The 27,477-nt window shown below is 38.8% G+C and overlaps 6 protein-coding genes and 1 long non-coding RNA gene across 7 annotated transcripts; 2 read left to right on the top strand and 5 right to left on the bottom strand.

Moving 5' to 3' along the window:
* Positions 1–196: 196 nt before the first annotated feature.
* LOC113724778 (probable receptor-like protein kinase At4g10390) lies at positions 197–2,023 on the bottom strand. The gene is made up of 2 exons (XM_027247656.2): positions 1,461–2,023; positions 197–1,317 (listed from the first exon to the last, which is right to left on the bottom strand). Exons 1-2 carry the CDS (start codon positions 1,894–1,896, stop codon positions 584–586), a joined length of 1,170 nt encoding a protein of 389 aa, XP_027103457.1. The 5' UTR covers positions 1,897–2,023; the 3' UTR covers positions 197–583.
* Positions 2,024–6,513: 4,490 nt separating this feature from the next.
* Positions 6,514–7,796, top strand: LOC113729805 (uncharacterized). Its single transcript, XM_072073120.1, has 3 exons — positions 6,514–6,912; positions 7,206–7,307; positions 7,597–7,796. The coding sequence occupies exons 1-3, from the start codon at positions 6,660–6,662 to the stop codon at positions 7,656–7,658; spliced, it is 417 nt and encodes a 138-aa protein (XP_071929221.1). The 5' UTR covers positions 6,514–6,659; the 3' UTR covers positions 7,659–7,796.
* A 276-nt stretch (positions 7,797–8,072) lies between these two features.
* LOC113724774 (uncharacterized) lies at positions 8,073–11,748 on the bottom strand. The gene is made up of 8 exons (XM_027247653.2): positions 11,297–11,748; positions 10,967–11,075; positions 10,762–10,877; positions 10,249–10,368; positions 9,962–10,051; positions 9,081–9,232; positions 8,506–8,770; positions 8,073–8,423 (listed from the first exon to the last, which is right to left on the bottom strand). The coding sequence occupies exons 1-8, from the start codon at positions 11,540–11,542 to the stop codon at positions 8,271–8,273; spliced, it is 1,251 nt and encodes a 416-aa protein (XP_027103454.1). The 5' UTR covers positions 11,543–11,748; the 3' UTR covers positions 8,073–8,270.
* A 1,202-nt stretch (positions 11,749–12,950) lies between these two features.
* On the top strand, positions 12,951–15,619 carry LOC113724773 (NADH dehydrogenase [ubiquinone] iron-sulfur protein 6, mitochondrial-like). Its single transcript, XM_027247652.2, has 3 exons — positions 12,951–13,341; positions 15,087–15,171; positions 15,337–15,619. Exons 1-3 carry the CDS (start codon positions 13,156–13,158, stop codon positions 15,453–15,455), a joined length of 390 nt encoding a protein of 129 aa, XP_027103453.1. The 5' UTR covers positions 12,951–13,155; the 3' UTR covers positions 15,456–15,619.
* Positions 15,620–15,748: 129 nt separating this feature from the next.
* On the bottom strand, positions 15,749–21,938 carry LOC113729802 (uncharacterized). The gene is made up of 8 exons (XM_072073119.1): positions 21,212–21,938; positions 20,748–20,843; positions 20,132–20,248; positions 19,746–20,058; positions 18,923–19,013; positions 17,564–17,897; positions 17,024–17,172; positions 15,749–16,551 (listed from the first exon to the last, which is right to left on the bottom strand). Exons 1-8 carry the CDS (start codon positions 21,521–21,523, stop codon positions 16,038–16,040), a joined length of 1,926 nt encoding a protein of 641 aa, XP_071929220.1. The 5' UTR covers positions 21,524–21,938; the 3' UTR covers positions 15,749–16,037.
* On the bottom strand, positions 19,070–19,745 carry LOC140024506 (uncharacterized). Its single transcript, XR_011828484.1, has 2 exons — positions 19,620–19,745; positions 19,070–19,530 (listed from the first exon to the last, which is right to left on the bottom strand). It is a non-coding gene; the product is annotated as an uncharacterized lncRNA (long non-coding RNA).
* Positions 21,939–26,121: 4,183 nt separating the features above from the next.
* On the bottom strand, positions 26,122–27,266 carry LOC113724771 (uncharacterized). The gene has a single exon (XM_027247650.2). The coding sequence runs from the start codon at positions 27,078–27,080 to the stop codon at positions 26,295–26,297; it is 786 nt and encodes a 261-aa protein (XP_027103451.1). The 5' UTR covers positions 27,081–27,266; the 3' UTR covers positions 26,122–26,294.
* Between the last annotated feature and the right edge of the window lie 211 nt (positions 27,267–27,477).

Raw genomic sequence — 27,477 nt, 5'->3', positions numbered from 1 at the left:
TACTATCAATTATTGGCTTGATGTGGTAATTACATTACATTGTCCCAATCCTAAGATCACTCCACTCTGAATTTTTGAATCCATGCAACCTTTCCTCCATACTGCTAAGGTATGGAGATCGGTGGTGGCATGTCTTCAAACCGTATAAAAGCAAGCCTGAGATATTGGAATTTCACGCGGTCCACAACCCAGAAAAGGGGAGAAGCGAAAAAGCGTTTGTCAAAAATAGAAGCGTCGGGTGCAGTACATCAAGTGATTGATGCTCCGAAAACAACCCAGTCCCTGTTGCGGTAAAAACGCTTGAGCAATATACTGTACATACCATTGAGCCTAATGCTTATTTTCCTAACCAGAGTGCTTAATGTGCAATCTAAAGTAGTAGTGGCGCGCCAGCTGTGTGGTTTTGCTCTTCCCCAACCCCATCCCGGCCCCCCAAAAAAAAAAACAAAAAGAAAGAGGCAAAATTGTTGGGGTAAGACAGAAGAAATGAAATCCTAGTATGGTATGGGACTTGTAAGTGTCATGTAGGAGGTGTATCAAAACTTGTTAGGCGTTGCATCACTAGGAGGAGGAGTAATAGGAACTAGGAAATGGGAAGGAGGGAATATTGGTGGCGAATGATGGCATTGAGGATATCGGAAGCTGAAGGCCTAAGGGCGGGAGAATCGCAAAGGCACGTTGCTGAAATGGAAGCCATGACCTTGACTTGTTCCAACAATTCAGGATCGTCGCCTCGGAGAAGACGTGGATCCAGCAACTGGGGCAGCTTCGATGGATCCCTCAGCGCGGGTGCAGCGATGGAAGTCAACTTGTGGCCGGTGCGGGAGCAGAGGGCCTCCCTCCCCGTTATGAGTTCCAGAAGGATAACTCCGAAGCTATACACGTCGTTCTTTTTGGAGGCGATCCCTGTCCTGAGGTAGTGAGGATCGGCGTAACCGGGAGACCCAAGCATCATTCTGCTGCTGCTCGTTGCAGAAGAAGAAGATGAAGAAAAGGGCGGGAGCACCGAGGAAGCGAATCCCATCTTGGCGGATCCAAAATCGCAGAGTTTACAGTTGAGGTGGCTGTCTAAGAGAATGTTGGAAGCTTTGATGTCCCCATGAACTATCTGTAAGGGACACTTGTGGTGGAGATATTCCAAGGCCTGGGCAAGTTGAAATGCTATTTTGATGCGGCTGTTCCACGAAAGCACGCCCTCCTCCTCCTCCTCTCCATCTGCTCCTGCTCCTGTTTTTCCTCCTCTTCTTGCTTTAGGTGTATGGAGTTTGTCTTGCAAATTCCCGTTGGGAACATACTCAAACACCAAAATGCTTTCTTCTGCGCGGAAAAAGAAAAAAGAAAGTCTTAACACTTGTGCACAAGTAATAATTAATGGTAAGTCCGTCGAAACATATTCTTTTCTACAATGACGCTACTATCAGCATTAGTATCTGGAGGAGAGGGGGAGGCTTACGACGTACCTGGATCATCAGAGTAGCCAAGAAGCTTGACGATGTGATCGTGTCGGAGGCGGAGGAGAATGTCCAGCTCCTGCTTAAAAACCCGATGAAGCCGCTGGCTGCTGCTGGCGCCGTGGATCATCTTAATTGCCCCAAGGCTTGAATCCGGGAATTGGGAGAGATAAACAGTGCTGAACCCTCCGGATCCAACCACCCGCGAGAAATTGGAGCTGAACCTTTCCAATTCATCCCAACTGAATTTACGAGGATGATTCTGATGCAGACCTTGCTTTCGTTGTGCCTCTTCTCCTTCGGAACGGGAAGCAGTAATGCCAGCAGCACTAGTACTGGTGACATCAGCTACTCTTTCTAAGCAGCGTTTGCACCTGAGTTTGATGAATCGGAAACAACAAGTGAAGCAGGAAGAAGAGGAGGAGGAGGCGGCGGCGGCGGCCATAAGGACAGAGGAGGAGGAGGAGGAGGAGGAGGCTTCTATGGCAAGTTTGAGGGGATTGGCTTCTTCTTAATAGAGCTGCTTTCACTAATAACAATAATAATTAATAATACTAAGTCTCTAATCATTTTTGTTTTATTTCGAGGACAGGAGATGAATGCGTATTCTTCTTCCTCTGATGGGCATCGTGACTTGCTTTAACCCCAAATGATGATATGTATATTTATACCTCCTCCTCCTCCTCCGTTCCTTATTGGATGGTCTGAATAACTAATTCTCTTAAATTAGGAAAGTTGATTATTTTCTAAAAATTAACAAAAATTTTACTTTACTTCTCAAAATTATCCTTTATCTCTCTTCAATTATACCTAATTAATATTACCTGTCATTTACTCTCTCTCACACATTTCTCAATCAATAGATTAAATCTGAAAATCGGAATAGTTCCCACCAAATTTGTTTTCATAGATCTCAAAACTTGAATATTAATTCCCACCAAAAACTTTCTGCAAAAAACAAAAGACTTTGACATTATAAGTATGCTGGACGTTAAATCTATTCAAAACAACTTACTTTATCCATGGGTTCAAGGCAAAGATATCAGATGCCTATACTTGTAATCGATTTAAATAATTCATGGGCAGATTCTAACATTCATAGTGAAGAGGCTCAAGAAGCCGCTACAGAGGAATTGCAATATCAATTGCCAGATCTTGATTGCATTATTGAAGAAGGTTTTGTTCTTGACTTCAACCTTAAACAAAGTCCTCCAACAACTGAGATATCCTCAAGTCAATTTCCTTTTGACTTGAACAAAGAGCCATGTGCAGAAGATGAAACAGAAGCAAATCTCGAAGTAATAGAATTGGGGGAACCAAATTTGAATGCTGGTATTACAATTTCTTTCCATATTATTGACTCTTATTTACCTCTATGTACCAGTAACTTCTTATTTTTATTTTATTCTTAACTAGATAACAACGTCAATGATGACAATCCAAATTTAGAAGTGGTAGAAGCACAAAGTGGTGGTCGCACAAGGAAACTTAAAACTTTGACCAATGAAGAACGTAAAAGAATACATTGTGCTTTGTTGAAACAAAGTGTTGCTGGAAAAGTGAAAAAAGGTACTCTCTTAACATTGGCATCATCTTATTCAGTTTCACTGAGAACTATTCAACGTATTTGGAAATGAGCAAAGGACAGTGGTGATATGTGTCATAGGAAGACAAAAAATTGTGGACGAAAAAGAGTTCAGATTGACATGGTTCGATTTCGTGAAACCCCCTTATCAAATTAAGAGGACATCTATTCGATCTTTAGCTTCCGCTTTAGACACAAATCAGACCTCATTATTTAGACTTCTAAAGATTGGAGTTATAATACGGCGTCACTCAAATGGCATAAAATCATATTTGAAGGAAGAAAACAATAGATGCCGACTGCAATTTTGTTTGTCCATGCTGGAAAGTTGCAGCATACCACATGATCCAACTTTCATAGGTATGCATAACATTATTCATATCGATGAAAAATGGTTCTGCATGTCAAAGAAGTCTGAAAACTATTACTTGCTACCAGATGGGGAAGAGCCATTACGCACTTGTCAAAGTAAAAATTTCATTCCACAAGTCATGTTCTTAGCTGCTATAAGTCGTCCAAGATTTGATACACAAATGACTGAAATCTTCTCTGGAAAAATTGGTATCTTCCCGTTCGTCACTCAAGAGCCAGCCAAAAGAACTAGTGTTAATAGATCTGCAGGTACATTAGAAACAAAACCAATAACTTCGATAAATAAAGAAGCTATAAATTCGTTTCTAATTGAAAATGTGTTACCTGCCATCAAAGCAAAGTGGCCAAGAGATGATCCAAGGCAGCCAATATTTATTCAACAAGATAATGCAAGAACTCACATTGACATTGATGATGCTGATTTTTGTCGAGCAGCTACAGAAGATGGGTTTGATATTCGTTTGATGTATCAACTAGCAAATTCTCCAGATTTAAATGTCTTAGATTTTGGGTTCTTTCATGCAATTCAGTCATTACAACACAAGGAAGCACCTACAACAGTTGATGAGCTTGTTAATGCTGTTGTGAAATCATTTGAAGCTTTCTCCACTGTGATATCTGACAAAATATTCTTAACACTTCAGATATGCATGATAGAAATCATGAAGGCAAAAGGTTCCAACAAATATAAGATCCCACATAGTAAGAAAGCAGTGCTAGAAAGATGTGGCCGACTCCCTATTCGGATGAAATGTAATCCCACATTAGTGCAAGAAGTTCTTGATTATTTAAGTTTTTGATAGCCAAGTTAATTTTGTAATGATTAATGACTAAATACGTTGCTTTGTTTTTTCTGGGCTTCTCCGGTGTCTATATGATTTGTTTTTGGTATTTTTTTCGTGGGAATTGCAATTCATGTGATAAGCAGCCATGACATCAAGTAAAAGCCATTACTTTTTTTTTTTTTTTCCCTCGTCCATTTTAGTTTTACCTATTATATGGTGTAAGCAGGCATGACATCAAGTAAAATAATAGTAGGGCCATCATATGAAGCAAAATAAAGCCGAACACGAAAGGACTTTGAAGGAGACATGTCTTATTGGCCTTGAGTTAATAGAATTTGGGAAGATAAACTTTTAACATGATCCTAACCACTTGCTGAAATTCTTCTTATGCAAAAGCTTCATCTCCTTCGTTTGGAAATTTGTTCAAGTCGAACCCACGATCTACAGGTACATTCAAGTCAAAATTTAAAGTAACTTTCTTTTACACTTGAGTTGGACAATTTTATAGAGCTTGAAACATTGATATCTTGATCAATCTCCATTTTCTTTAGATGACTATGTAACGGAGTTGGTCAATCCCAATTTATAGACACATTTCAATTTAATTCTTCGTCTCTTCAACTACTTCTATTGTTAATGCTACAAATACTGCATTTAATTATTTAGAGTTCCAGTTCAAGAAAGTTGAAAGGGTAAGCAAGGGTAAATTTGAAAAAAAGTTCATAAATGCTTTCTTGATATCATAAAATGACAGATAAAAAGAAACAAACAATGGATTAGTACATCTAATAGGCCTGCTGCTAAGAATTGAACAAAATGTCCGGTTCTAGCTTCTAACCCCTCGTCGGCCCTCTCAGATTAAGAGATTTTAGTTGTAATTATTATTATTATTATTAACGAAATATGCCGGCTGCAAGAGGACTAAAAAGTCAGGGCACCGACGACGCCCGCCATGCTCATGCCGCCTGCAGCTCTGATATTAATTTATCTGGTGCCCGGGGGGTGGTGAGTCGGAGTCCTCCTCCTATTGTTGTCGGTTCCTCGACTGGAGCAGTTGGATGGAGTACTTGAAGAACTTTTTATATATTTTCAACCATCCAACAAAATTTAAAATTAAACTATGTGACTCGTGTCTGTGCTGTGTTCAATGAATATGAGATTCCAATTCAATTTAGGAAGCAAACTGGAATTGAATTATAAAAAAAAAAAAAAAAAAAAAAACCTGTTCGTATTATTGTGCCTCCTCACACTCATCTTATTATTATGATGTGTAAAGGCCACTCGCTCACTACATGAAATTGCATGCTCGGCATTGAACACATGTCTAATATACTATGATGTATGTGGACGTACAGATACATTCCACCAATTTGTTGCTTTAACTCGTCATCATTCGACAATAAAACGTTCATTTTGTCTGTCTCATCCCATCCCTCCAATATTTTTATGTCCTTGTACAGGCACAACACACGCTGTTCGTATTTTTTTATAAGGAAAAAAAGAAGAAGGAAACGATTTTCTTTTCTTTTTCTTTTTTTTTTAATTGGAAAACAACAACAGAGTTAACAACGTATCTTTTTAAAAAGGTTGACATCTTAAATCTCATCCGTTCTTTGCTTTTATATATATAAAAAAAATAATGAAAGAGTTAAAGCAAACAATCAAAATGCTTTACAAATTAGTACAGTAAAACATTTATAAATTAATACTTGATAAACATTTATTAAATAATATTTTTTTTGATTCTGACTTGGACTAACGAGTTAAATTAATAATTTTGATAAAATAATAAGACAATAACTTTTTAATCCCATTCATAATACAAATTAATAATCCACTCGCTAAAACAACATACCATATTTTTCTAAAATGCGAGACTATAAATGATTTTTTGGTTTCTCTTAAAATTTGATTTGAATCTAATCTCTAATTTCTTTTTTAATTTGATTTGTCATATTCATTTAGTAAAACAGGAGTGGACATTCATCATACGGCAGTATTTCTAAATCTTCTTGACCTCTTTGGTAATAGGAAAATGATATCAATTATTGATTGATTTATATTCAAGAACCAAGTAGATGTAATATGGATTTATTAACATAATAATTTATAGTTTTATAAAACAAAATAAAACTTTAGTTGATTAAATGAATAATGTTTCTTTGAACTGTAATTAAATACACTTCATAAATTATTAATTTATCGACTAACTAATAATAATAATAATATCTTTTTAAATTAATAGAGTTTGTAAGATTGTAAAATTAAGAGCGTGCGTGACATACTAAAGAAGGAAGGTTAAATTGACCGGTTATTATATTGAAGGACCGGGTTTGGGCGCCAGTGCGTTTGAGTAGCTACTATACCCGACTTTTAAAGGGGCAGGGAGCTAGGGTTGAAGTTGAGCCAGAGGCTGGCGCACCGCGGGAGGAGGCTTTCTTGGTGTTGGGTTCGTTGTTATCAGAGATGGCAAAATTCAACGTGGTTCAGAAGCAAAGGAGAGCTGCAGTTGCAGAGCGGAAGAGGGCTGTACAGGGGGACCCGCTGACGAAAAGGCTGAAGCACAAACATCCACCGCTTTCCATCTCAGGCAAGCGGAAGCGCAAACTTTTCAAGAAATGGCGCAGGGACCAAAAGGCGGCTGCAGCAGCTCTGACCACCGCTATGCAGGATGTCGAGATGTTGGCTGTTGCTCATAATGATGATAATGGTTCTGGTGGTATGTGTTATACTACTACTGTGTTTTTGGTATTTATTTATTTTTTTTTCTCGTCTTCAATTTCACGCCCTTAGGTTAGGTTAGGTTATGATTCCTCTCTTTTTTCTTTTTCTTTGATTATTCCTCCTTTAGAATCTTTGAGATATCATATGATATAGCTCTGCTCCCACACAAATCTCATCACTTTTCCAATTAACACAACGTAGATCATCACAGAGCGTAGTAGGGAACGTTGATCTTCTCATCACTTTCTAATTAATAAATACTGCTTTGGATTCCACCGTTCGCAACAGGAACTTCCCAAGATGATGCCAACAAGCAGGCGGCTCCTAAGAAGTTTCACTTTCACATGAAGAAGAGTCCAAAGCATAAAGCAGGGCGCTTCAAGAAAAGAGGTCGGCTCGGTTCCTCCTCGCTTCTTAGTTGCTCTCGCTCCTCATCGTCTTTTGCAGACTCATAATTTACTTTTTCCTTTTACTACACACAAATCTCATCTATCTAGTTAAAAGAAGACTTTTCGACTGGCTTTTCTGTTCGCATGATTCTTTTCCATAGGCCGCTGGTTGATCCGTTTCGAAATGTTGCCAAATTGAACGTATATGCAAAGTACACTCAAGTTACTGTTTCTGTCTGTGCTCAGACTGACTGACTCAAAAAAATGTATGGGGTGCCTTTCTTTTGCAGATAAGAACAGAAAATCTGATAAACGAGCAGCGCAAGCCTCAAAGGATGCCATGGAGGAGTAACCATTTCTTAGATCTTTGCAGAACACCGGTAGATCAGAGGCCAGAAAATAGATTATTCCCTTCCCGCTTTAGTTTTATTCAACATTTTGTGTCTTCACCTGCAGATCATCCGTTGATATCGAGTATTATTTGAAATAATTACTGTAACACTCTTTTGTGATGTGACGTATGCGAGGTAAAAAATAGTTAAAATGAATTAAAAAATATATTTATGATACAAATAAAATATTATTTGAGATAAATTTACAATCAAAACACAACACACTCGATGTTTCTTTAGATCTCTGATGTCATTTCTGCACATTCTCATTTGTTGATGGGTATGACACACAGGAAAACGTGCAATTGTTGGCCAAAAAATTTTATTGACACGCACATGAATGATGACGTATTCACCCCATTCTTCCCGCAATGTATTATCAAACACCGGTCTTTGATTTCATAAAATAAGCCATGAGGCTGTCGTGAACAGGTGTTTAATCATATCAATTGGCAGAAGAACATCAGATTTTACAGCAAAAAACTTAAAAAGTGGTCCGCGGCACGAAGCCAGCTATGAACTACTACATATGGGTCTCTGAACCTTGGCCGAAGACGGCAAGAATCAAATAGCTACCTTCTAAACATGCCCGAACTTTGAAGCGTTTTACAGTAGTCTGCAATGACGGCAGAATTCTTGATCATGTCCCATATTTTAGCAGAATTCTTCAACCAATCACGCTCAGACACTGTCCTCGAGAACGAGGAGCCACTCATGGATAGAACCTAAAGAATAGACCAATATTAGCTTTGCATCCTTAGAAATGATACATGAGAGAGAGACAGAGACAGAGACAGAGACAGAGACCTCATCCCTTAACTTCCAAATCACAGAAATGTAGCTTTCATACTGTGCCCAGGGGGAGTCATCTCTATTCTTGCTTGGAACTAGAAACAATTTTAGTGCTGCAGAATCTGTGCCATCATTCTGACTCTTGATTGCGGAAATGCTGTTCTCCTTTGATGCATTTTGGCATTTAAGCCTCACAAAAGATGATGGGAACTTAAAACACTGTTGAAGTGCCTTCCTTAGTTGTGCAGCATTATGCGGATTAACATCTTTGTCACGCAGTCTACATGAAGTGATAACAAACAATAGCTCATGCTATCATTCAATTTCAACACCCAATAAGCATGGAAAAGGAGAAAAGGTTAAAAACAATCTGCAAAAGAGGTGGTGGCACAGACACCTCCTTTTCTGTTGGTAAAGCTGTATGATAGGCTATCCTGCAATTAGATTAAGGACAACTACACTGATATCTCCATAACCTAGTTTCACGCATAAATTTAGCAATGAAATTAAGTACTAACTAGCCCCAAACAGGATAATTCCTTCCATAAAGCTTCCCTTTGGAAAACAACTTTGATGTAAAACAAACTCACTTTGTTTGCACAAAAACTGGCGCTGCCATATACTCTTTTCCCACTTCCTGAATTTTATCTTTGTTTTCTTTTTCAGAGATCAGACTAGAGCCATGCGGATGCGAAAAGGACACCGAAGACGGATCAGGTATACCATGCTTCAACAAGTCCACCTGCAATTAAAAATGAACCATTTCTTTAAAATGATACCAATGCAAAAATTTAGATTCCCAAATCTGATGAAGCAAATAAATTTGTTAAATGCAGCTCGCACAAAAGAAAAAGTAAGCGAGGAAAAGGAAAAGCTCAGTTCCTAATAGCAGGATTGACGATCATAGCTGGTCATCTAGATCTAAGATATGATGATGTTCAACCAGGTGGGAAGATGATCAGACTTCACAGTTTCCAAGGCAAATGCATAAAGGGTAGGAAACCCAACGTTTTTTTTAAATATAAATTTGCCTCCAGTTCGCTTTCTCTCTGCAAACAACTATTGCAATTTGGTATAAGAGAAAATACAGAATACCAACTTCACTTCCGTACACATGCCCCTCCAACATTATATTAACATATATGGTCAAATAGCGAAGTTCAGATGCATTTCAGATATTTTAATCGCAATAATGAACAAGTTCCAACCCCTGAAAAACTTCCAGAAATGTTCAGGCTATATTCTAAAATGGGGGCAACCTTTCAAGAGTGTCCTCTAAAAGGTAGGAACTAAAATAGTAGACAATGTTCAAGGTTTTGTAAATTCAAAAGTCATTTTCTCAATAAAGAATCTAGCAAACTACCAAAAGTGCTCAGCAACCATAAGCTTCAGATATTTAGAAAGCAATGCTCCAATCAGAACAAGATTAAGTGCAAGCAACATTCCAAAATAGAAAGAGAAAGAAGGATACCGTTGACATTAAGCGCCACATGCTAAGATCATGAACTCCCTCAGATACCACCAGGATAATGTGACAAACTGATGCAAGAAAAACACCAAGCTAGAAAGATTCCTTGCAGCACCGACAGAAAAAAGAAAAATTGCTTAGACTTTTTTTTTTTGTTTAAACTTCGAAACTGGTAGTGTAATTATCGATTCAATCTTACACTATATCTTGGCATCAAAATTAAGATAGGAACATTATGTCTCAATCACGTTTATTTAAACTAAGACTACTACTTGATGTCTCGGAGTTACCTGAACGGTCATCAGTTCATGAGCTAATTCAGCAGATAGTGATTCACCACTTATCACAGAGATCGTAGATGAGCCATCAGGTCTAATCATCTCGGCCAAAACAGGAGGACTAAACACAGGCTGTACAGCACAAGGACTAATTAGAGAATGGAGAAACAACAGTCAGACTGTGCTACCTACCAGCTATGCACCACTTAAAAAACTTTGGTTGTAAAATATGTAAACGTAACATTTAATGATTCTATGGCACCAAACTGGAGAACACAAGAAGATTCTTGACTGATGGATCATTAAGTATCTGAGTATGGAAAGATATTAGCAAAGCGAGTAGAAAAAAGTCAAAAGAGAAATATTATAATGATTTGGAGAACTTGTCTAACTATAACCTCCCCTCCTATCTTACTTGGCAAGTTATAGTGGATATCCTATCTAAAATTTTCTTCTAATTGTTAAAAAGAAGAAAACTAGTGAAGGCAGAAAAGAGGGAAATGGTGGGTGTTAAAAGTAGCGGACCTGAGTATCAAGAAGTATGATACGTTCGGAGGAGATTCGGGGTTCAATCCCAAGAGTGCAGTGCTTTGCCATTGCCTTAGTTTCTTCAGTTTCAATTGCAAATGGAGGCAGCATTCCTGAGATGGCCACCATCACTTGTTCATCAGCATAAAGTTGGCGACGAGTAACAGAATACAGAGCAAGTAAAAGGGTGGATGATGAGTACCGGGTGAGGTAGGATCATATCCATATATTTCGTTCAAGATGGTGGACTTGCCAGCACCAGGAGGACCGATTACTCCAACCACCGTAAAATCAGTATTGTCAGTCAGAAACTGCGAAAAAAGATTTTTTTTTTGGTTTTCCCCTTTTGGGTGTGAGAAAACCCCGAACGAACAGAAAAAAGGAAAAAAAAAAAAAAAAAGAAGAAGAAGGCAAAAAGCAAAAGAATTTTTGCCTATATCTTGTATAGATGAAAAACTTAGCCGCTTTTTTGTTATTATTTATTTTAGAAGGACGATAACAGTAGAAAGGGTGAGTAGAGTTGGTTTCTTACTGGAAGGAATCTGTCGGGGTTGAAATCCCAAGAATCGGAAAGGAGATTAAGAGATCCGATGGACGGAAGGCGAGATCGGAGCGCGGCTGCTGAATCATCTTCGACGGTACCGCCGGGGCCGACAAGCCCTCGGCTAAATTTGCCGGCGGCAACAAGACCAGGCTTGGCTAATAGGATTTTGGGAGCAGCTTGGTGAGAGGGAGGATGTGTTGATGGATTTGAAGCGACTCCCGATCCCCCTGCCATTTGTTTCAATCGCTTGTTTTCCCCCACTTGAAAAGATCTAGGATTTTTTCATCTTGTTTTTTTTTTCTTTTTTTTTTTTCTATTTGAAACTTCCATGGGTTGTTGGAACGACGAACTTTTATAAAAAAAGTCCTTAGGCTGAGAACTAGTACTAAGCATCAAAAGCCCAAACGCGTCATTTCTTTCGATATGTAACTCAAGAATCTACTCTATTCCCTATTCTTAATAATAATGTTACAGCTTACCCGAGACCGAGAGGGGAAACCCAACTAGGATTGTATGGAAAGTTGGAGGTGGGCCTCCAGACCATACAAATATGTTCTAGATTTTTTAAGGAGAGGATCATGTACCCGTTGAACCTTCCAATTGCACAGGACAGGAGAGCTCTAAAACCCATACCATGGACCAACCTCAATAGTTAATTCCAGATGTAGACCTTATTTCATTTCTAGTATTTATGATGATTAATGCATATATATTACTCTTAGGTTGATCTAGTCATGTAGCATTAAATTCGATTCAATCTTTCAATTTACATTTTTCGAAATTTTCATTCAGTCTTATAAATAAACTAGTTTTGTACCCGTTCGTTGAACATGAATCTTTAAAAAATAATAAACTATTTAGCCAATTTTATAAAAATGTCGATATGAAATACAAACTTAATGTCTATTTTATTATAGCCTTTCTTAAGTATATTACTATATACGCATTATAATATAAAGTATTCTTATAATATAAATTTGAACATCTAATAATTTACTTCGGTAATTAGTTATTTTTCTATTTTTTGTAGTGATAACAATTTTTATTTATTTCGGTTCCTTATGCAGTACACAAATTATTGGCATGAATTTGGAGATATATCTAATAGAGATATTTATGTCTCTTTTATTTATATCGCATTACTTTCCAGTTCCTTTTTTGGGTAAGAAACAAGAATCATATAATATTAAGAATTCTTATAGGAAATAAGAATTGATATATATCTAAACAAAAAAGAAACAAGTCACGTAGGAAAGAGAAAATATAAAGGGATAAGAATAAGGGTACGACTTTATTATATATATATATATATATATGATAACAACTAGGTAAGTAGATAGGTAGGTAGGGTGTTGACGAGCTAACTCAAGTCGGACATCGTACTCAAACTGAATATTCTAGTGTTCAAAATTCTTTGATTATTTTATGAAGATTGAAACTGGGTGTGTGCAACTTTGGTTCATGCAACTTTGGCTTAATCGAGTCAAACTCAATAAGTTTTTATAGACCTGAATTTTTTATTCAATCGAATTAAAGTCAAATTTGAGTAGCTTGAGATTTTTAATTTATAAATTTCAAATTTATACCAATTAAGCTAACCTTGAATTTAAAAAATTATTAAATGCGAAACGGTGTTTAAATTTGATTTGATTAATTAACGAACCAAAGTTCGAGCTAAAATCCATTGGAGTCTACGGCGAAAAGGACTCGGGGGTTGGAGCTTTGTGCGTCTCCTCCGCTGTGGTAATACTTTCCGGTTCACCTGGCTAGGGAGGGGTGCTTCGAATGCGGATGTACTCAGGGCAAAATTGAATAATAATAATAATAGTAATAGTTCCAGAAGACAAATGGCAGCAGCGATTCTCGGAAGGAAGCAGGGATTAGCAGCCATGGCTTCCAATCTCGTGAGAAGCGTCCTAACTCGACCGTCCTCGTCCTCTTCCAATTTGGTGGGTTCTGGCCGGAGAAGTCTGACCGGCGGCGGCGCAGTGACCAGCGAGATCATCACCACCCACACTGAGAAATGGATGCAGGTGACGACTCCGCTTTTAATTCAAATTCTATTCGTACTTATTTATTTACTTGAAATAGCAGATATACGTTTTAAAGATCCCTAATTCAATCCTTCCTTCCTATCTCCTGCTACTGCTTGGTATGAATTGCAATATTTTTTTTTCCCTCTCCATGACATACTAGCAGTATGTTAATTCAGAAGCGAAGGCCCAAAGTCTAATTGTTCCTTTTTATTTTTTTTTTTGCCCGTAATTTTATGGAGGGATTAGTTGCTCAAATGGTCCATAATCGATGTGACGGTGGTATTAAAAATTGTCTCATCTATTATGGGTGTGAAAGGAATGAAATGGGATAGTAAACATCACCACTACGAGTTTCATGAACTAAGGTCGGGCAGAAGAATAACAGAAACTATATTTGCTTCCGTTTTCTTACTTTCTTCTCCAGTTCAAAGCTATGTCGTCCAAAAACTTTCCTTTCTCCTTCATTGCACATGATGCTTAACACAGGAACTAGCAAGCTTATGTATCTTCTGAGCATTTCATTATTGAAACACAAGGCTCCAAACAAGTTGTTTGCTTTCTTGACTGTCTTCTAACTTCCAGTTGCTTGTTGGATCAGATAACTTGAATTTCTGTAATGCTGTCCTACTGATACTACAACTCTTCTCAGGACTTAATTTGCAAGAGGTTGTTTCATTCAAGTCTTGTATTTGTTTTCTTCCCTTGGGGCTTATAGTCATCAGCATTTACTAGTCTTGGTAAACAATCTTTTCATTCGGCATGTGTTATGAGGTCAAAACACTTGTTTACAAGCTCCAGAAAAAAATGAGCCTTTGTATCCATGGGAATAAGCCTCACTGCGAACCCATGCCTCAATAGGGACTTCTCCTTCTTTCTGAGAAAGGTTAACTTATCAACCTTTTGTGCTTCTTTTCAGGCTGAAAAAGTCCTCAATCCTAGCTCTTTGACAAAGCTTTCCTCAGAGAAGCTGAACCAAATAATGTCTCCCTCTGTGCATTCCAATTTAGTTCAGTTATTGGGGCATATGAATAATCCTTTACCCTGTTCTTTTCTTTTTCAAACCATTTTTTCCTGGATCTGTAACATCAGTAATGACAAGGCAATCTATAATACTCTGGCAATTTTGGGTGTAGTTTTGATACTTTGTGGAACTTATGGTAGTCAACACGGATTCTAGACATGACATCAAAACATTATAATATTGTCAAATGGGGTTGTAAAAGAAGTATTTTAGCAGGGTGGTGGAACTGGAAATTGCAAAGTTCTCCTAAGATGGAAAATGCCAAGTTGTTTCAAGAAAACGTAGCCGTTGTATTTTTTAAACTGGATTGCAATATAGTGATATATGTAGAGTCCTCTTGTAATCTCGGATCATGGGAAGGATAGGAAGAAATGGTCACGCTACTTCTTGTTATCTTTACTATTTGCGTGAATGCATGCCTCTCATTGGACTGCAAACCTGCAAATATTACACTGGACATTTAGTTGGAGTTTCTGATATTTTTCTGGTTACGACAATTCACCATAAGGCCAGAATATTTATTTTTTCAAGCTTCCTTTCTGTATGGGCTGTATTTGAAGGTGTATTTTTCTCGCCCTTTTTGTTACTAAACATTCTTAGCTCATAAGTGGCTCTTGTGATGGCAATTGGCATGCTTATGTAGGGTGTTGTTACTTAACTGGTATTTGTACTTCCGAATTACTGGTGCATATGCTTACTTTTCTCGCTGGTCCTTGTCCAGGATACAACTCAGAAATCTCCCATGCAGTTGATCAATGAAGTCCCCCCTATTAAGGTTGAAGGCAGGATTGTTGCTTGCGAAGGAGGTCAGTCTGTTTTTATTATCCAAATCTTTCGTTTTGAGACTGTTCGTCAAAGCATTGATTTCCATGCAGCAAAGTATTGGGTTGGGGTGGAAAAGTTAAACAGCTATAGATCTTTGGTATCTTTCAACTATGGATTATTCTAATTCATCGTTTATCTGGATGCAGACAGCAACCCTGCGCTCGGACATCCGATTGAATTTATATGTCTTGACAAGGAGGAGCCGGCCGTGTGCAAGTATTGTGGGCTGCGATATGTTCAAGATCATGGCAGTCACCATCACTAGTCTCAAAATCATCCTTGCGATCACTCGAGCAAAAAAGGATTTGATTTGTTTGAATGTTCTTGTGACCTTTCTCATTCACAGTTTTATCCCCCTCTTGGTGTAATAAATAAACCGACCCTAGCTACATAACTGATCTAGACGTTATTTTATGCTCATTTCATCAAGGCCGTTTCTTTTTCATTAAAGTAAACAAGAATCAACATGATGATTAATCTTTCGAGATGCAAACACCAAGGAAGCGACCCAGATGTCAAATGTAAACACAAAATAACAGGCAAAAAAAAGAGTCCAAATTCCAGGTTCCCGGTAATGGGCAACGATAATCATATTGGAAGTGATGAAAGGGCGAGAAGGGTAGCAACAATATTGTAAACCTATTCAGTAGCCCTAAATAGGAGACGTCATGATTGGTATTAATTGGCCCGGAAGTTACACTGCTCCAAAACTGCCTCATCTACTGAGGACAAAACAAATGAGAACAAATTACCCAGTAAAAAAAAATGGGGACCAAGTGATTTTTCTGTCGAATAAATTACTAGTCCATCAAGCATTCCCTAATTCGTCAAATAAATTACCAGTCCATCAAGCATTCCCTCCCTCGTCAGTAGCTAATTTCCTTCTCTGTTGATGTTCAGCAACTTTATAATCCACTACTTCTCGAAATAAATTTGGATCCAACACACAGTTTTCACTACCATAGACTGCAGCTTGAACACTTGCCATCAACTTTGCAATTTCCCTTCCTGAAAAGCCCTCCGTCTTTGCAGCAGCTTCCCTCAAAATGTCATCTGTTAAGCCCTTGATCTCTATCTTTTGCTGTTGCTTGCGGAAGAAATTGGAGAACAAGCCTGATTTTCTTTCTCCAGCCTGAGCTATATACTTGTCAAGGTAGAGCTTGAGCAGCTTGAAGCGTTCATCTTCGCCAGGCAAAGGAAATTCCAGAACTTCATCAATGCGGTCAGCCACAGCAGTGTCAAGATCTCCTGGACGGTTAGTTGCCAAAGCAAGAACTATGTCTTTGGACTGGTCGCCTGTGCGGAACAGAAGGGCATTGAGAGCACTCCTTTGAGCTTCACTCATATATATTTTGTTCCGCCTGAAAATTTGGACCAAAAATGGGAAAGAATAAGGTTCAATTGAACGGGAGTTTAGATGTTCAAATCATAATTCGACAAACTCCATAGCTAAGAGGGACTAAATTGTAGAAGACAAATTTAGCAACAAGATATTAGAAGGAAGATGAATTATTGCTCTATGGAATACAAAACTTCAGTGTTTTACATGCACCTATATCAATTTAAAGCATCTGAGTTCTGAGAATATTTGTCAAATTACCAGCTTGTCTTCAAATTATGTAGAATGAAGAAGGATCCCTCCAAACCCTAATCAATGTACCAGCTATCGGTAAAAAAACTTCCACCCACCATGTTAAACATCAACTTCAATATAAAACCAGATGGTATCCTTCTGTAACCCACCAATTAGCTTAGAGAGTTTATTTTCCCACTAGGTGCACAAGAAAAATCATCACTATTGAGAGCCCAAAGTAAAAGGCAAACTGTACTTACTCGCACAAAAATGCATCTGCTTCATCAATGAATAGCAATAAACCCTTCTTCGACTTTTTTGACCAATCAAACAACTGATGTATTTTAGTAACAGCCTGCGACCCCAGTGGCGCAACATCTCCTCCAGTCATCAATGCATAGTCAAGACCCTAAATGTATATCAAACAATTATTAGAAAACACAGATTGAGCCTCTAGGTTTTTCACTATGTCTCTTATTTTAATTGCAACAAGTAGAGCATGCAACCAGAAGAAATTGTAACTTATTGATTTAATCCCCAAGAAAATAAACCAATGTCCACATAAAGCAATATAACCTTGTTTACAATTTTCTAAGCAGTGGTCCATGAATGTAACTTTCATCGTAAACTATCAATAAACTATCAAAAGTACACGTGATATATGAAAATCATAGCGTTTACACCAAAGACAAAGTTGAGAAAACACTTAATAGATAAAGAAATTGAGAAAGCAGATTATAGTCAAAATGATTTTCTAATCATAAGAAGAAACTACGAAATAAAACCCAAAGTTCACATACAGATCTCTGAGCAAGCTCTCTTGCAGCCATCGTCTTTCCTGTTCCTGGAGGGCCATAGAAAAGCATGTTTCGGAATGGTGCTTGATGTGATTTTGTGTTTGCAGTTGCACTAGCCAACTGCTGGATTCGTTTTTGAAGAGAAGGGTTTAAAACAACATCACCAAACCCATTTCCTCTTTGAGAAGTAGATTGTTTACCAGCACCATGAGAGATAGTACTCATGGAGCGGGAAAACAAGCCTGACCACGGGTATTTACCCCTGGAAGATTCTCTGATCAGTGAGGGTTGTCCTAATATTCTGTCAACATAACTCCAGATAACTTTCGCACCTTCTCTGCAATTGAAAACACAAAAGTCCAATAGACATGTCAGAGGAGGCTAGTGCCAATTTAAGAATTCTCTAGGGAGAGCAGTCTAAAAATTGTTCAAGAAATGCATGAATTTAAATGTATCAACTATCACCAGTTATGCTACTATATCATCAACAAATTTCTTTTTGGGCATGACCAACATCTAATCCATGTAATAACTGTCACTAAATAATTCCAGCTTACAAAAGCAGTGCCCAAAAAAAAGGAAGAAAGAAAGTGGAGTAGACAGGTATAACAAATATCACTAAACTATATCAGTTTATCTAACCACAGCCATTTGAGCATTGGGAACAAAGAAAGAAATGAGGGACGGGTGTAACAGGATGCAGAGATACACGAGTAGACAACAATTCTGTTGCAAGTGTAAATGCTGGATTGCTTGTTCATATAGTCTCCTGCATAATATATCCTACCAGACAGCCTTCACAAACCTGGTTCGTGTTTCATTTCAAACTGCATAGAGAGCTTTTGGCATACAAGTAAGGAATTGTGCATCAGTGGCCTTTTTGTCCAAAAAAAATGAGTATGCAGCCAGCATGAAGGATGATTCAGCAGGCACAAATGCAGTTGTTAATATGCTCAATCAAGTTACTGCAATATAATCTGTTTAGTCTTCCACTTAGGCCCAGCTAACACAAAAGTTCTCCAAAAGCATGTAATAGTTTCATTAAGGATAAGCCTTTACAGCCTATGTATGTCAAGGGACGTACTTATGATAAAATTAGTCATAAAATAATTTTGCCCAATAAAGACCAATGTATTCCAAAAGCTAAGCTCATATTTCTACTAAATTATTCAAAAACCAATATTTAAAGCAACGCGCTCAGAAGAAGATGAGAAGATCACCACCAACACCTATATGTAAAACAATAATATTGTATAGGACAAAATTTGCAAACTAATATAATCAAGTTTAACATTTCAAAGGTGGCAAAATACATGTGCAACAATTGAGGAATTGTGTTTGCATATAATAACAGATCAATACCTTGTAGTGTAGACCCCAGCTGCAAGGGCCGTCACACCCCCAACTACTACAACCAGCTTATTTTGGTCTGTTAGTATTGCCCTCAAGCCACCTACAACAAATTTACAGTTGGTACCAGTCAAGACAAATGCTCAAACCCAACTAATATTTCCACCTTCACTCAAAACCATTACCCACAAATTGATAAGAAATAAGTCCCCTCAAGGACACTTTATGCACCACGCAAATAATTAATTGCTTCATAATGGTATAAACAATCATCAAAATATTGCTCCTCTAAACTATAATGGTTCCTTAAACATCAACAGTGAATCTGCGTTCTCTCACCCCAAAAATGACATACCAAAGTAAGAGACAAAAAGGGAGTAAAGATATTTCTACTATTCTAGAAAATATAGCAGATGTCGAGAAAGTATCCTAGAAAAAGGTGCAAATCTAGATATACTACATTTGGCAAGCACATAAAGAAATGACCATGTGTAAGGATGAGATTAAAACTGCATAACTTGTACTGATCATGCATGAATCCAGACTCTGCAAATTGACATTTCTAACTGCGTCTACTACATTGTAAACTGCACGTGCTGCTCATTCTTATGTCCAGCTCTCTAATTGCAGCCAACCAAAACCTCAATCAATTGAAAAACTAGACCCATATTAGAAAAAAGAAATATTTGTTTAAAGGAATATCGTCAACCTCAACCAGCAGAAATTCCAACACTTGATATACAGTATAGGAAGCACCCAAAGCAAGCAGTGGCACACCAAAACATTGTAGCCAATTTTAGAGATCAATGTGATGTTAAAGTCAGTCTGACAGAACCTCCAATGTGATCAAATGTTGTGTTGATGGCAGCAACCCATTTTTCTCGTTCTGCATTAGCACGTTCAACTAGCATCCTTCTATTGACATCTTCAGCAAGTTTTGCTTCATGGGCTCTTCCCTCTGCTTCTGCCATAGATCTCACCCTGATAGTCTCTCGTTCTATCTCAGCCTTCTCCCTCTCTGTTTGCCTACGCTGTGCTTGAATTTGTTCTTCAGTTGCTCGTCTGGCCGCTTCTTGTCTCATAGATGATTCCTCTTGCATTTTGACTAACTCCTGGTTTCGGGCCCGTTGATGTTCATTTTCTGCCTGTAACAACCTGGGAAATGTTATACATCTCAAGATTACAAGAAAGACATGACGATAAAAAAATGTCAGAAGATTCACATGCCTGCATCCTTTTCCTAGCCAACTCATCCTCATAACAGGCCATCTGAGACTTAATCTGTGCTTGTTGCTGTGCTAACTTCTTCTGTTCATCATAGACTACCCTTTGCCTCTCCTGCAAGGCTAGAAGGTCAATTTTAATATCCTTTATATTCCTCTCAACGTAATAAAGATGGCATATACCAAAAGAAACAGAGATCACAGGATTGAAAAGCCATAGACACAGAAACAATAAATTGGTAATGATATGCAATGCTACACAGAAACATCAATAGACAACAGACAATGGGGCAACTAACAATTTGAGCAATCTTCAATGTCATTAAATCACCTTCTGATGAAGATGACTATCTTCTGCAAAATCATGACCACTTTGTAATTGTTTATAACAAAAGTAAAAGGGCCTGGGCAAGTACAAACTATTCATGCCCCAGGAAAAGGAAATGCTGAAGAAAAAATGGCTGATTCTGTTAATTGTCTGTTTCTGGACACCCGTATCCATCTACTGAAGGCAGTTAACTAGATACAACCCGGATAAAAATGATTAAAATGTCAAGATTGAGTGGAGAGGTGAAAATACAACAGATCAAAAGGGGAAAGGCAATCGATCTTACAGTTTCAGATTGTGCTTGTAATGCCTTAAACTCAGCTGCTTTGGCAGCCAACTCAGACTGCCTTGTCTCTTCTTGCTTCTTTATCACCTCAAAGACCTGCATAAAAGGCAACCCTGTATCAATTTAAAATGCTGCTCCACACAGTAACATCAACAACAGTTAATAAAGAGGATGTCTTTTGCAAACAATAACTCCATTATATTCCCCCGGACAAACCCAGAGGGAAAAGGAAAAACTATCCCAATGCGAAAAACTAAGTACTGAAATCAATGACTGATTGAGTCAGGACACATCAATTAAACTGAAATTGACTTTGGCAACAACCGCAAGGCTCACAAAAGCACGCCAAATGGTTTAGTTCAATATCCAAGGTTTTTCAGCCTTACCAACACCCCCCCCCACCAACAAAAAAAGAAAAAACTGAAATTGCAACAAAAGAAAGAAAGTGGGAAAGTAGTAACGACCTTTTTGGCTTGGGAGGAGGTAGTAATTTCCCTTAAAGCCTTTGCACCTCTTTCCAAAGCCTCGGGATCGAAGCCAGCGGAAGTAGTTCTGGGATAATCATTGCGAACCCTGGTCGGTTCTGGAGGAGCGGGCTGAGGGGTCTTGGCACCAGGGGATTGAGTCTGAGGAGGAGGAACAGCAGTTGAAGTAGTAGAGGAAGTAGAAAAAGGAGAGAAATTGAATGGGCCATCGCAATAGGCGCGGTCTACACCAAAAGCTGCAGAAGCAATGGCCGATAATAGCCCAGACACAGTAGCACTGCTTCTTGTCATCCCTCTTTCTTGTTAAGTAATACTTGATGACTACTTTGATTCTGTTGTTTTTACAGAATCGCAGCTTTGAGAAAGGGGGGCGCGGGTGTTGGGCAAGATGAGATATTTAATGAGATTTCAAAGGTTTTTGGTAAAATGGCTTGATCAACAAGAAATACAGGTTTCCTCCTCTGCAGCAGTCGCCGCTCTCCACAACCCTCCAATTGCAATTCCCATTTGCTACTCTTCTTCTTCTTTTTCTTCTTCTTATTCTTATTCTTCTTCTTTTCAAAAAAATAAATAAATAATAAAGAGGAGAAACAAGTAAAGTAGGAAGGTTGGAGAAGAAGTTTCAGGGTTTATGTAGGGTTTATGTAGGGTTTCTGATTTTCCACATTTTTCTTTTCTTTCTCCGCATAACAGCAAACTGATACTGGCTGCCCTTCTCCTTTTCCACTTCCCATGATGGGTGATTTTGTGTTTATCCGATTATACCCTTCCCCCATCGTAGTAAAAAATTTTCCCCATCGAGTTCGTAAATTTTTTATTTACCCTCACACTACACACATAGAGAGCAAATTATCCGGTTGAGCACTAAACTTTTGCAATCATCGAGTTTTAATTACTCGACTATTAAAAGTCTGGCTTTGACCATTAAAATATATAAAGTTAAGACGTGAGGTCATTCTGTTAGATTTAACCGTTAAATTCACCAATTTGTCTGTCCGCGACATTTCCAAAACAAAAATAGGGTCAATTTAGGGAGTTTAACATAGCACTTGCACCTCTTGTTCCGGCTAATTGCTTAGAATATATGTAAAAAAAAAAATATATATCGCACAAATGTATCTCTGACACACACCGTTTCTCATTCTATATCTGCCGTGTCAAGTCAGCACGGCAGGAGAACGAATTATCAGAAATTCTGTAAAAATGTCAGTGGGTCAGCGGCCCATAATTATTTTTTTTAATTAGCCTGTCCCCAGTCGTGCTGGGCACGGCTGGGGACAGGCGATAAAAAAAAAAAGGGCCAGGGGCCTTTGTCTTTGTCAGCCTTTTCCCTCCCTCGGCTTTCATCTTTCTGGTGGATTGTTGTATATTGTAACTAGTAAACTGTCAATCTCAGAAACCATCCTCTCTTAAATATTGAAAGATACACAGATTAGAAGCAACACTTTAGGCTAAAGAAGTTCAGTTGCAATCGTTGCAATGGAAGATGATTGTGCTTCAGAATCCAAAAGGGCTACTCCTTTTTTTTAAATTCTTTGTAATTTGTGAGAATGAAATCATCGGCTCAGCAGAGAGGGGGCAACCGCCCTTGAGAAATTCCCATCTCTCTGTAAAACCTCATTCTCTCCTTCACTCTGAGCTCAAGTTGGAACTGACTCTGCTTCTTGCTTGCCCAATCCTTTATATAGGCCACCATTTCCTATAACTTCTTTTTTTTCCCTACCATTTTTTTCTATGGGTGAAAAGGTCATTTCACAGTACTTTTCTTGTTGCTTCTGAGTTGTCCAAGGTTCCACACTAATGTCGAAAATTACATGTACGTTTTGAATTTTTTTTAATTTTGAATTTTTTAAAAAATTAAAACCAAATAAATTTATTAATGTAGTTGGAATTTTTTTTTTCTAAAATCTTAGAATGAGTATAAAGAAAAGAACAAAGAAATGTATACAGACATATTTAAACAGCTCATACAAGAGCAGAGGAACCAGATTAGTATCAAGAAGCATATGCTTTTTTTTTTCGGAGACGATAAACCTAATCTATCATACACTAAGGGGAAGGGGGCGGATTTAAGGAGACCCAAGGATAAGCAGGAGGGGACTGAACCACCATTGGATTAGACGGGTGCACAGAACACCCGCCTGAAATTTTTTTGAAAATAAGCCACTTAAATGTGGCATTTTTAATGGGAGGCAAGGTTACCAACTAGGTGGTGGCCACTGAGCCATTGGCCCAATGGTTATCAAGAAGCATATGCAACATAGCATTTTTGCAAACTAATCACAAAAAAATGTGCTCTGACATTTGCAATGACAACTAGTTGCTAGGCATTTTTAAAACTTTAAAAAAAACTAAATGCCCTACCATGTTTTAAAAAAAAATTATTGGATACAAAAGACATATACGAAGAAATCCCGCTTGTTAGAATCACATTTTCCCGATTTCTTTTTTTTTTAAACAATATATGAAGAAATTAGCCATGAAATGGTTGGGTTTATGGCATCCAAGACGTGTAGTTTTCTTTTGTACATTCACTTTTATTATTGATAAAAAATCATGGGATGTATTTGACCCATGGCCCTTTTTGTTTGACAACTTGTCCACAGTCGTGCTAACTAGGCACAGCCGGGGATAGGCTAATTAAAAAAAAAATTGTGAGCCGATGATCCACTGATATTTTTGCAGAGTTTCTGACAATTCGTTTAGCACGGCAGGTATAGAATGAGAAATGATGTGTGTCAGATAGATTTGTGTGATATTATTATTATTATTTTTTTACATATATTCTAATCAATTAGCCTCTTGCTCCTCTCCTATGCGTCTGTGCTTCGTCTTCCTTATATATATAGAGACATAGATTCCTTTTATAAACTATCAAGTCCGGCTCTAGTTCAATTCGATTAGCATGTTAGTAAAACTTACATGTAAAATATTCAAACTATTTGAGATTGACTCGATAAAAACTCGCTCAACTTTGACTCGAGATATAAATGAGTTAAACTCAAACAAAATTTTAAGGTCGCCAAAATATTATCAAAGTGTCCAGCTTGTTTAGGTTCGTCTACAGCCCTACTGGTGTCCGGTGACCATAAACCTAATGTATCGTGTATCTCAAAGACTTTTTGTGTTAGTGTGCGAGTAGAGATACAGAGTATATGAGCAGGTTTCCTATTTTAACAAAGGTGAATTGATTTTCTTTCTTTTTGTTTTCCTTTTGATTTATTGGTGAAACTGATTAATTATGGATGTACGCGATGCGCCATTATGTTTTTCCTTAGTTAGGTGAGTGAATCTTTTCCCAAAAGAGTGCCTTTCGAATTTGTACATTACTTTATGTTGTTTGTTAATTAATTAGGTAAGTAAATCTTTTTCCCAAACAGTGCCTTTGAATTCGTACATTACATTATGAAGAAGTGCTGAATTTCCCCGAATCGAGCTGACCTGACTAACTCGGTGTGCTGATGGGAAGAGCTGGTTTCAAGCCTGCAAGACAAATGAGAGAGTGATCTAACAAGGGGGCCTCGAGGTCATCCCCGAGGGCACTCCGACGGTCAAGTTAGCTCTCTGGTGAATGAAGTTCACGGGGAGTAAAGCAGCCGGGGGTAATATGCTAATAGTGAGCGTACCTTGTGTAGTTGGTGTGCGTTACCATTTATACCTGCGTGAGAGCCCGACCTCCGTACGTTTCGGGACTTGCCCGGTATAACCGCAATCCCGGGCTGAGGGGGATTCTCCCCGCCCTCTGCGGGATTGTTCCCTGAAACCTCTTGGGAGCCCTAGTGGCGGTGTACCCCAGAACGGTTGTCAGAGGCCTGCGATCCAGGCCCAGTTCTGCCCTTCCTGGGCTGCCACGTGTCTAGGCCCAGGACGGGGCCTCTGCACATTAGAATTGGGAAGTTGTTTGGTTGGCACTAATGAATAAATAAAATGATTCCTTGAATTTTTGGTTAATGTATACTACTGTACAGCTATATATATATATATATATATATACATATATATATGTATGTATGTATATCGGCCCTCCGCCGAGAGGAAGGATTCAGGAGGAAATTAAAGAGAGGAGGGAATAGTAGTAGATCATACTAGTAGAGATAGAACAGAAGAGCTTAGTAGAAGAAGACTGGTCTCGATGGGTTTGACTGAGACACTGGTAGTCACCATTCTTGCTGTCAACATTGCTCTGACCGCCGCCGCGGCATCATATTATAGCACCAAAAATATCGGTATCCAAATCTAGTATTTAACAAGTTTCATAGGTGACTCTATACTCGGTCTCCGTAGATCAATTCGGTTTTTGTTTGTTTGTTTATACATACAGATGAAGCGGTAGACCCATTCTGCTACGCGAGCTGTTCGGGGACGTACGGGAACGACGAGTGCTTGGCAGGCTGCATTAAGAGAAGATTCAACGGCGGGGGTGCTTGCATTGATGTCGGCGGAGGCGGCATTGTGCAGAAACTTTGTTGCTGCAGCCCCGGGATTGTTTGATATGATGTCATCAGTCTTTTTATTTTTTGCATTTGCATAATTGCATGTATGCACGCAGAAGCGAATGAGAATTTGATTTGATGATACATTCTATGGAACGGGGCGTAGTACTATCCATCCATATATTTGATATATCTAAACCCACCCACCGACGAGAAGCTGCCACTTTGACGTTACGTTATTCGACGTTCTTGCATGCAGTAGTTTTTTAGTACGTATATATATATATGAATGTTTGTCCTTCAATTATTCAACTAGTCATCATCGAAGCAGCGAAGACAACACCTAATTTTCACCAGCGTTTCGTATGATAATATAATTGCATTGCATGGGTATATGAATTTTTTTTTTTTTTTTTTGTTCTTGGGGTGGAATCAGTTGTATTAATGCATCCTGTGTATCTAATCTCATCATCCTTTAATTAATTAAAACAATATATTGTAGCGCCACGTACGTACGGGGCAGCCTGATTAATTACTAGCAGGCAGTAGTAATTTTAACAGACTGTTTTGTAGTATGTTATCCATCATCATAGGACGTACGGCAGCAAAAGCGAAACTGCTGCGCCTACCTAGACAACAATTAAGTTGAGCACTAACAACGCCACACACTTGGTCGCAAATTCGAACATCTGCTCAAGCCCAGGAAGGGACGGCGCGCTGTTTCTAGAGTCCGCTTCTCCTGGTGGCGGGGCTGTTGATGGTGGAGCGGGCTGCAGGGCGGGAGGAGGACTTGTTGCATTATTATTATTAGCATTTGGAATTGGGCGGCGGCAATCATGATCTGCAGCGGGCAGAGGAGGCACTGAATTAGGTTGGATGACTCCGTCGATGCCGTGGCATCTAATGGAGGATCCTCGAGTGCAGATGTCGGGGCTGCTGACTCTGACGTTGTTGAGAAAGAAGCTCCTCCTTCCGTGGTTGGTGATCCTAAGCACCAGGTCGGGGTCGGAGGTCGGGACCGTGGAACCCGCGGGGAAATGCTGGAGGTATTCGAAGAGCAACGGGGATGGAATGGAATGGCGGAGCAAGAAATGGGCGAGAGAAGGAGGGGTGGTGGTGTGATTGGCCGGTGCCGCGAGACTTACGATGTTGCTGTCCTGGGAGAGCGTCTTGTCGTTGGGCATGAAGAAGGTGAGGTTGCCACCCTCCAGAATCATCATCAGGTCTGGAGGGGCCATTCTGAGGAGCATCACGAATGTGAAGTAGTTTGCCCTCTGCATCTCTTCTATGGCAACCTCGATGTTAGTCCTCCGGATGTCCATGGCCGCGGCGGCATCATTATTCGCGTAGGAATATGACACTGGAGTCGTCATCAGGAGAACAACCCCCAACAACAGAGTCGCCGTGGTGTTCATGGCCGCCCCCCTGTGTAAAACTCAATTTTGATGTAGGATTATCGACGTGAATGATGATGATGATGATGATGATGATGATGATGCTGAGCCATCTTTTTGTGAACTCTGCCTCTTATCAACGGGACACGCGCCTCTTGCTGCTTCAACAACTATATAACTAACTAGACCCATCCTCATTCCTCCCGCATGACTCCTCACCAACTCTCTCTTTCTCACAAGCATATTACTTCCGAGGGTGCTCTTTGCATTTTCTGTTTCTGATTTTTAGAGCAAACTCTTGCACAAAGGTTTCTGATTTTAGACCAATTTTCTGTTTAGAGCAAACTCTTAAATCTTGCACAAAGGAGAAGAACGAATTGCTTAAAACAAAAGTCTAAACCTACAAAGGAGGATAATA

This window comes from Coffea arabica, chromosome 2c, assembly GCF_036785885.1.
Source record: "Coffea arabica cultivar ET-39 chromosome 2c, Coffea Arabica ET-39 HiFi, whole genome shotgun sequence".
Lineage (NCBI taxonomy): Eukaryota > Viridiplantae > Streptophyta > Magnoliopsida > Gentianales > Rubiaceae > Coffea > Coffea arabica.
Note: the sequence above shows the minus strand (reverse complement) of the source record. Positions and strands in the feature narration are given on the sequence as shown.

Excerpts from the sequence above, each read along its gene's own strand:
- LOC113729805 (XM_072073120.1), top strand. The coding sequence starts at position 6,660 with ATGGCAAAATTCAACGTGGTTCAGAAGCAAAGGAGAGCTGCAGTTGCA. Across the intron at positions 6,913-7,205 it reads TGATGATAATGGTTCTGGTG|GAACTTCCCAAGATGATGCC; the intron begins GTATGTGTTATA and ends CGTTCGCAACAG. Across the intron at positions 7,308-7,596 it reads AGGGCGCTTCAAGAAAAGAG|ATAAGAACAGAAAATCTGAT; the intron begins GTCGGCTCGGTT and ends TTTCTTTTGCAG.
- LOC113729802 (XM_072073119.1), bottom strand. The coding sequence starts at position 21,523 with ATGACAAGAAGCAGTGCTACTGTGTCTGGGCTATTATCGGCCATTGCT. Across the intron at positions 20,844-21,211 it reads CCTCCTCCCAAGCCAAAAAG|GTCTTTGAGGTGATAAAGAA; the intron begins GTCGTTACTACT and ends CCTTTTATGCAG. Across the intron at positions 20,249-20,747 it reads TACAAGCACAATCTGAAACT|GAGAGGCAAAGGGTAGTCTA; the intron begins GTAAGATCGATT and ends CTAGCCTTGCAG.
- LOC113724773 (XM_027247652.2), top strand. The coding sequence starts at position 13,156 with ATGGCAGCAGCGATTCTCGGAAGGAAGCAGGGATTAGCAGCCATGGCT. Across the intron at positions 13,342-15,086 it reads ACACTGAGAAATGGATGCAG|GATACAACTCAGAAATCTCC; the intron begins GTGACGACTCCG and ends GTCCTTGTCCAG. Across the intron at positions 15,172-15,336 it reads GATTGTTGCTTGCGAAGGAG|ACAGCAACCCTGCGCTCGGA; the intron begins GTCAGTCTGTTT and ends ATCTGGATGCAG.
- LOC113724774 (XM_027247653.2), bottom strand. The coding sequence starts at position 11,542 with ATGGCAGGGGGATCGGGAGTCGCTTCAAATCCATCAACACATCCTCCC. Across the intron at positions 10,052-10,248 it reads ATGAACTGATGACCGTTCAG|CTTGGTGTTTTTCTTGCATC; the intron begins GTAACTCCGAGA and ends GAATCTTTCTAG. Across the intron at positions 8,424-8,505 it reads TTTGGAAGTTAAGGGATGAG|GTTCTATCCATGAGTGGCTC; the intron begins GTCTCTGTCTCT and ends TCTATTCTTTAG.
- LOC113724771 (XM_027247650.2), bottom strand. The coding sequence starts at position 27,080 with ATGAACACCACGGCGACTCTGTTGTTGGGGGTTGTTCTCCTGATGACG.
- LOC113724778 (XM_027247656.2), bottom strand. The coding sequence starts at position 1,896 with ATGGCCGCCGCCGCCGCCTCCTCCTCCTCTTCTTCCTGCTTCACTTGT. Across the intron at positions 1,318-1,460 it reads TGGCTACTCTGATGATCCAG|AAGAAAGCATTTTGGTGTTT; the intron begins GTACGTCGTAAG and ends TTTTCCGCGCAG.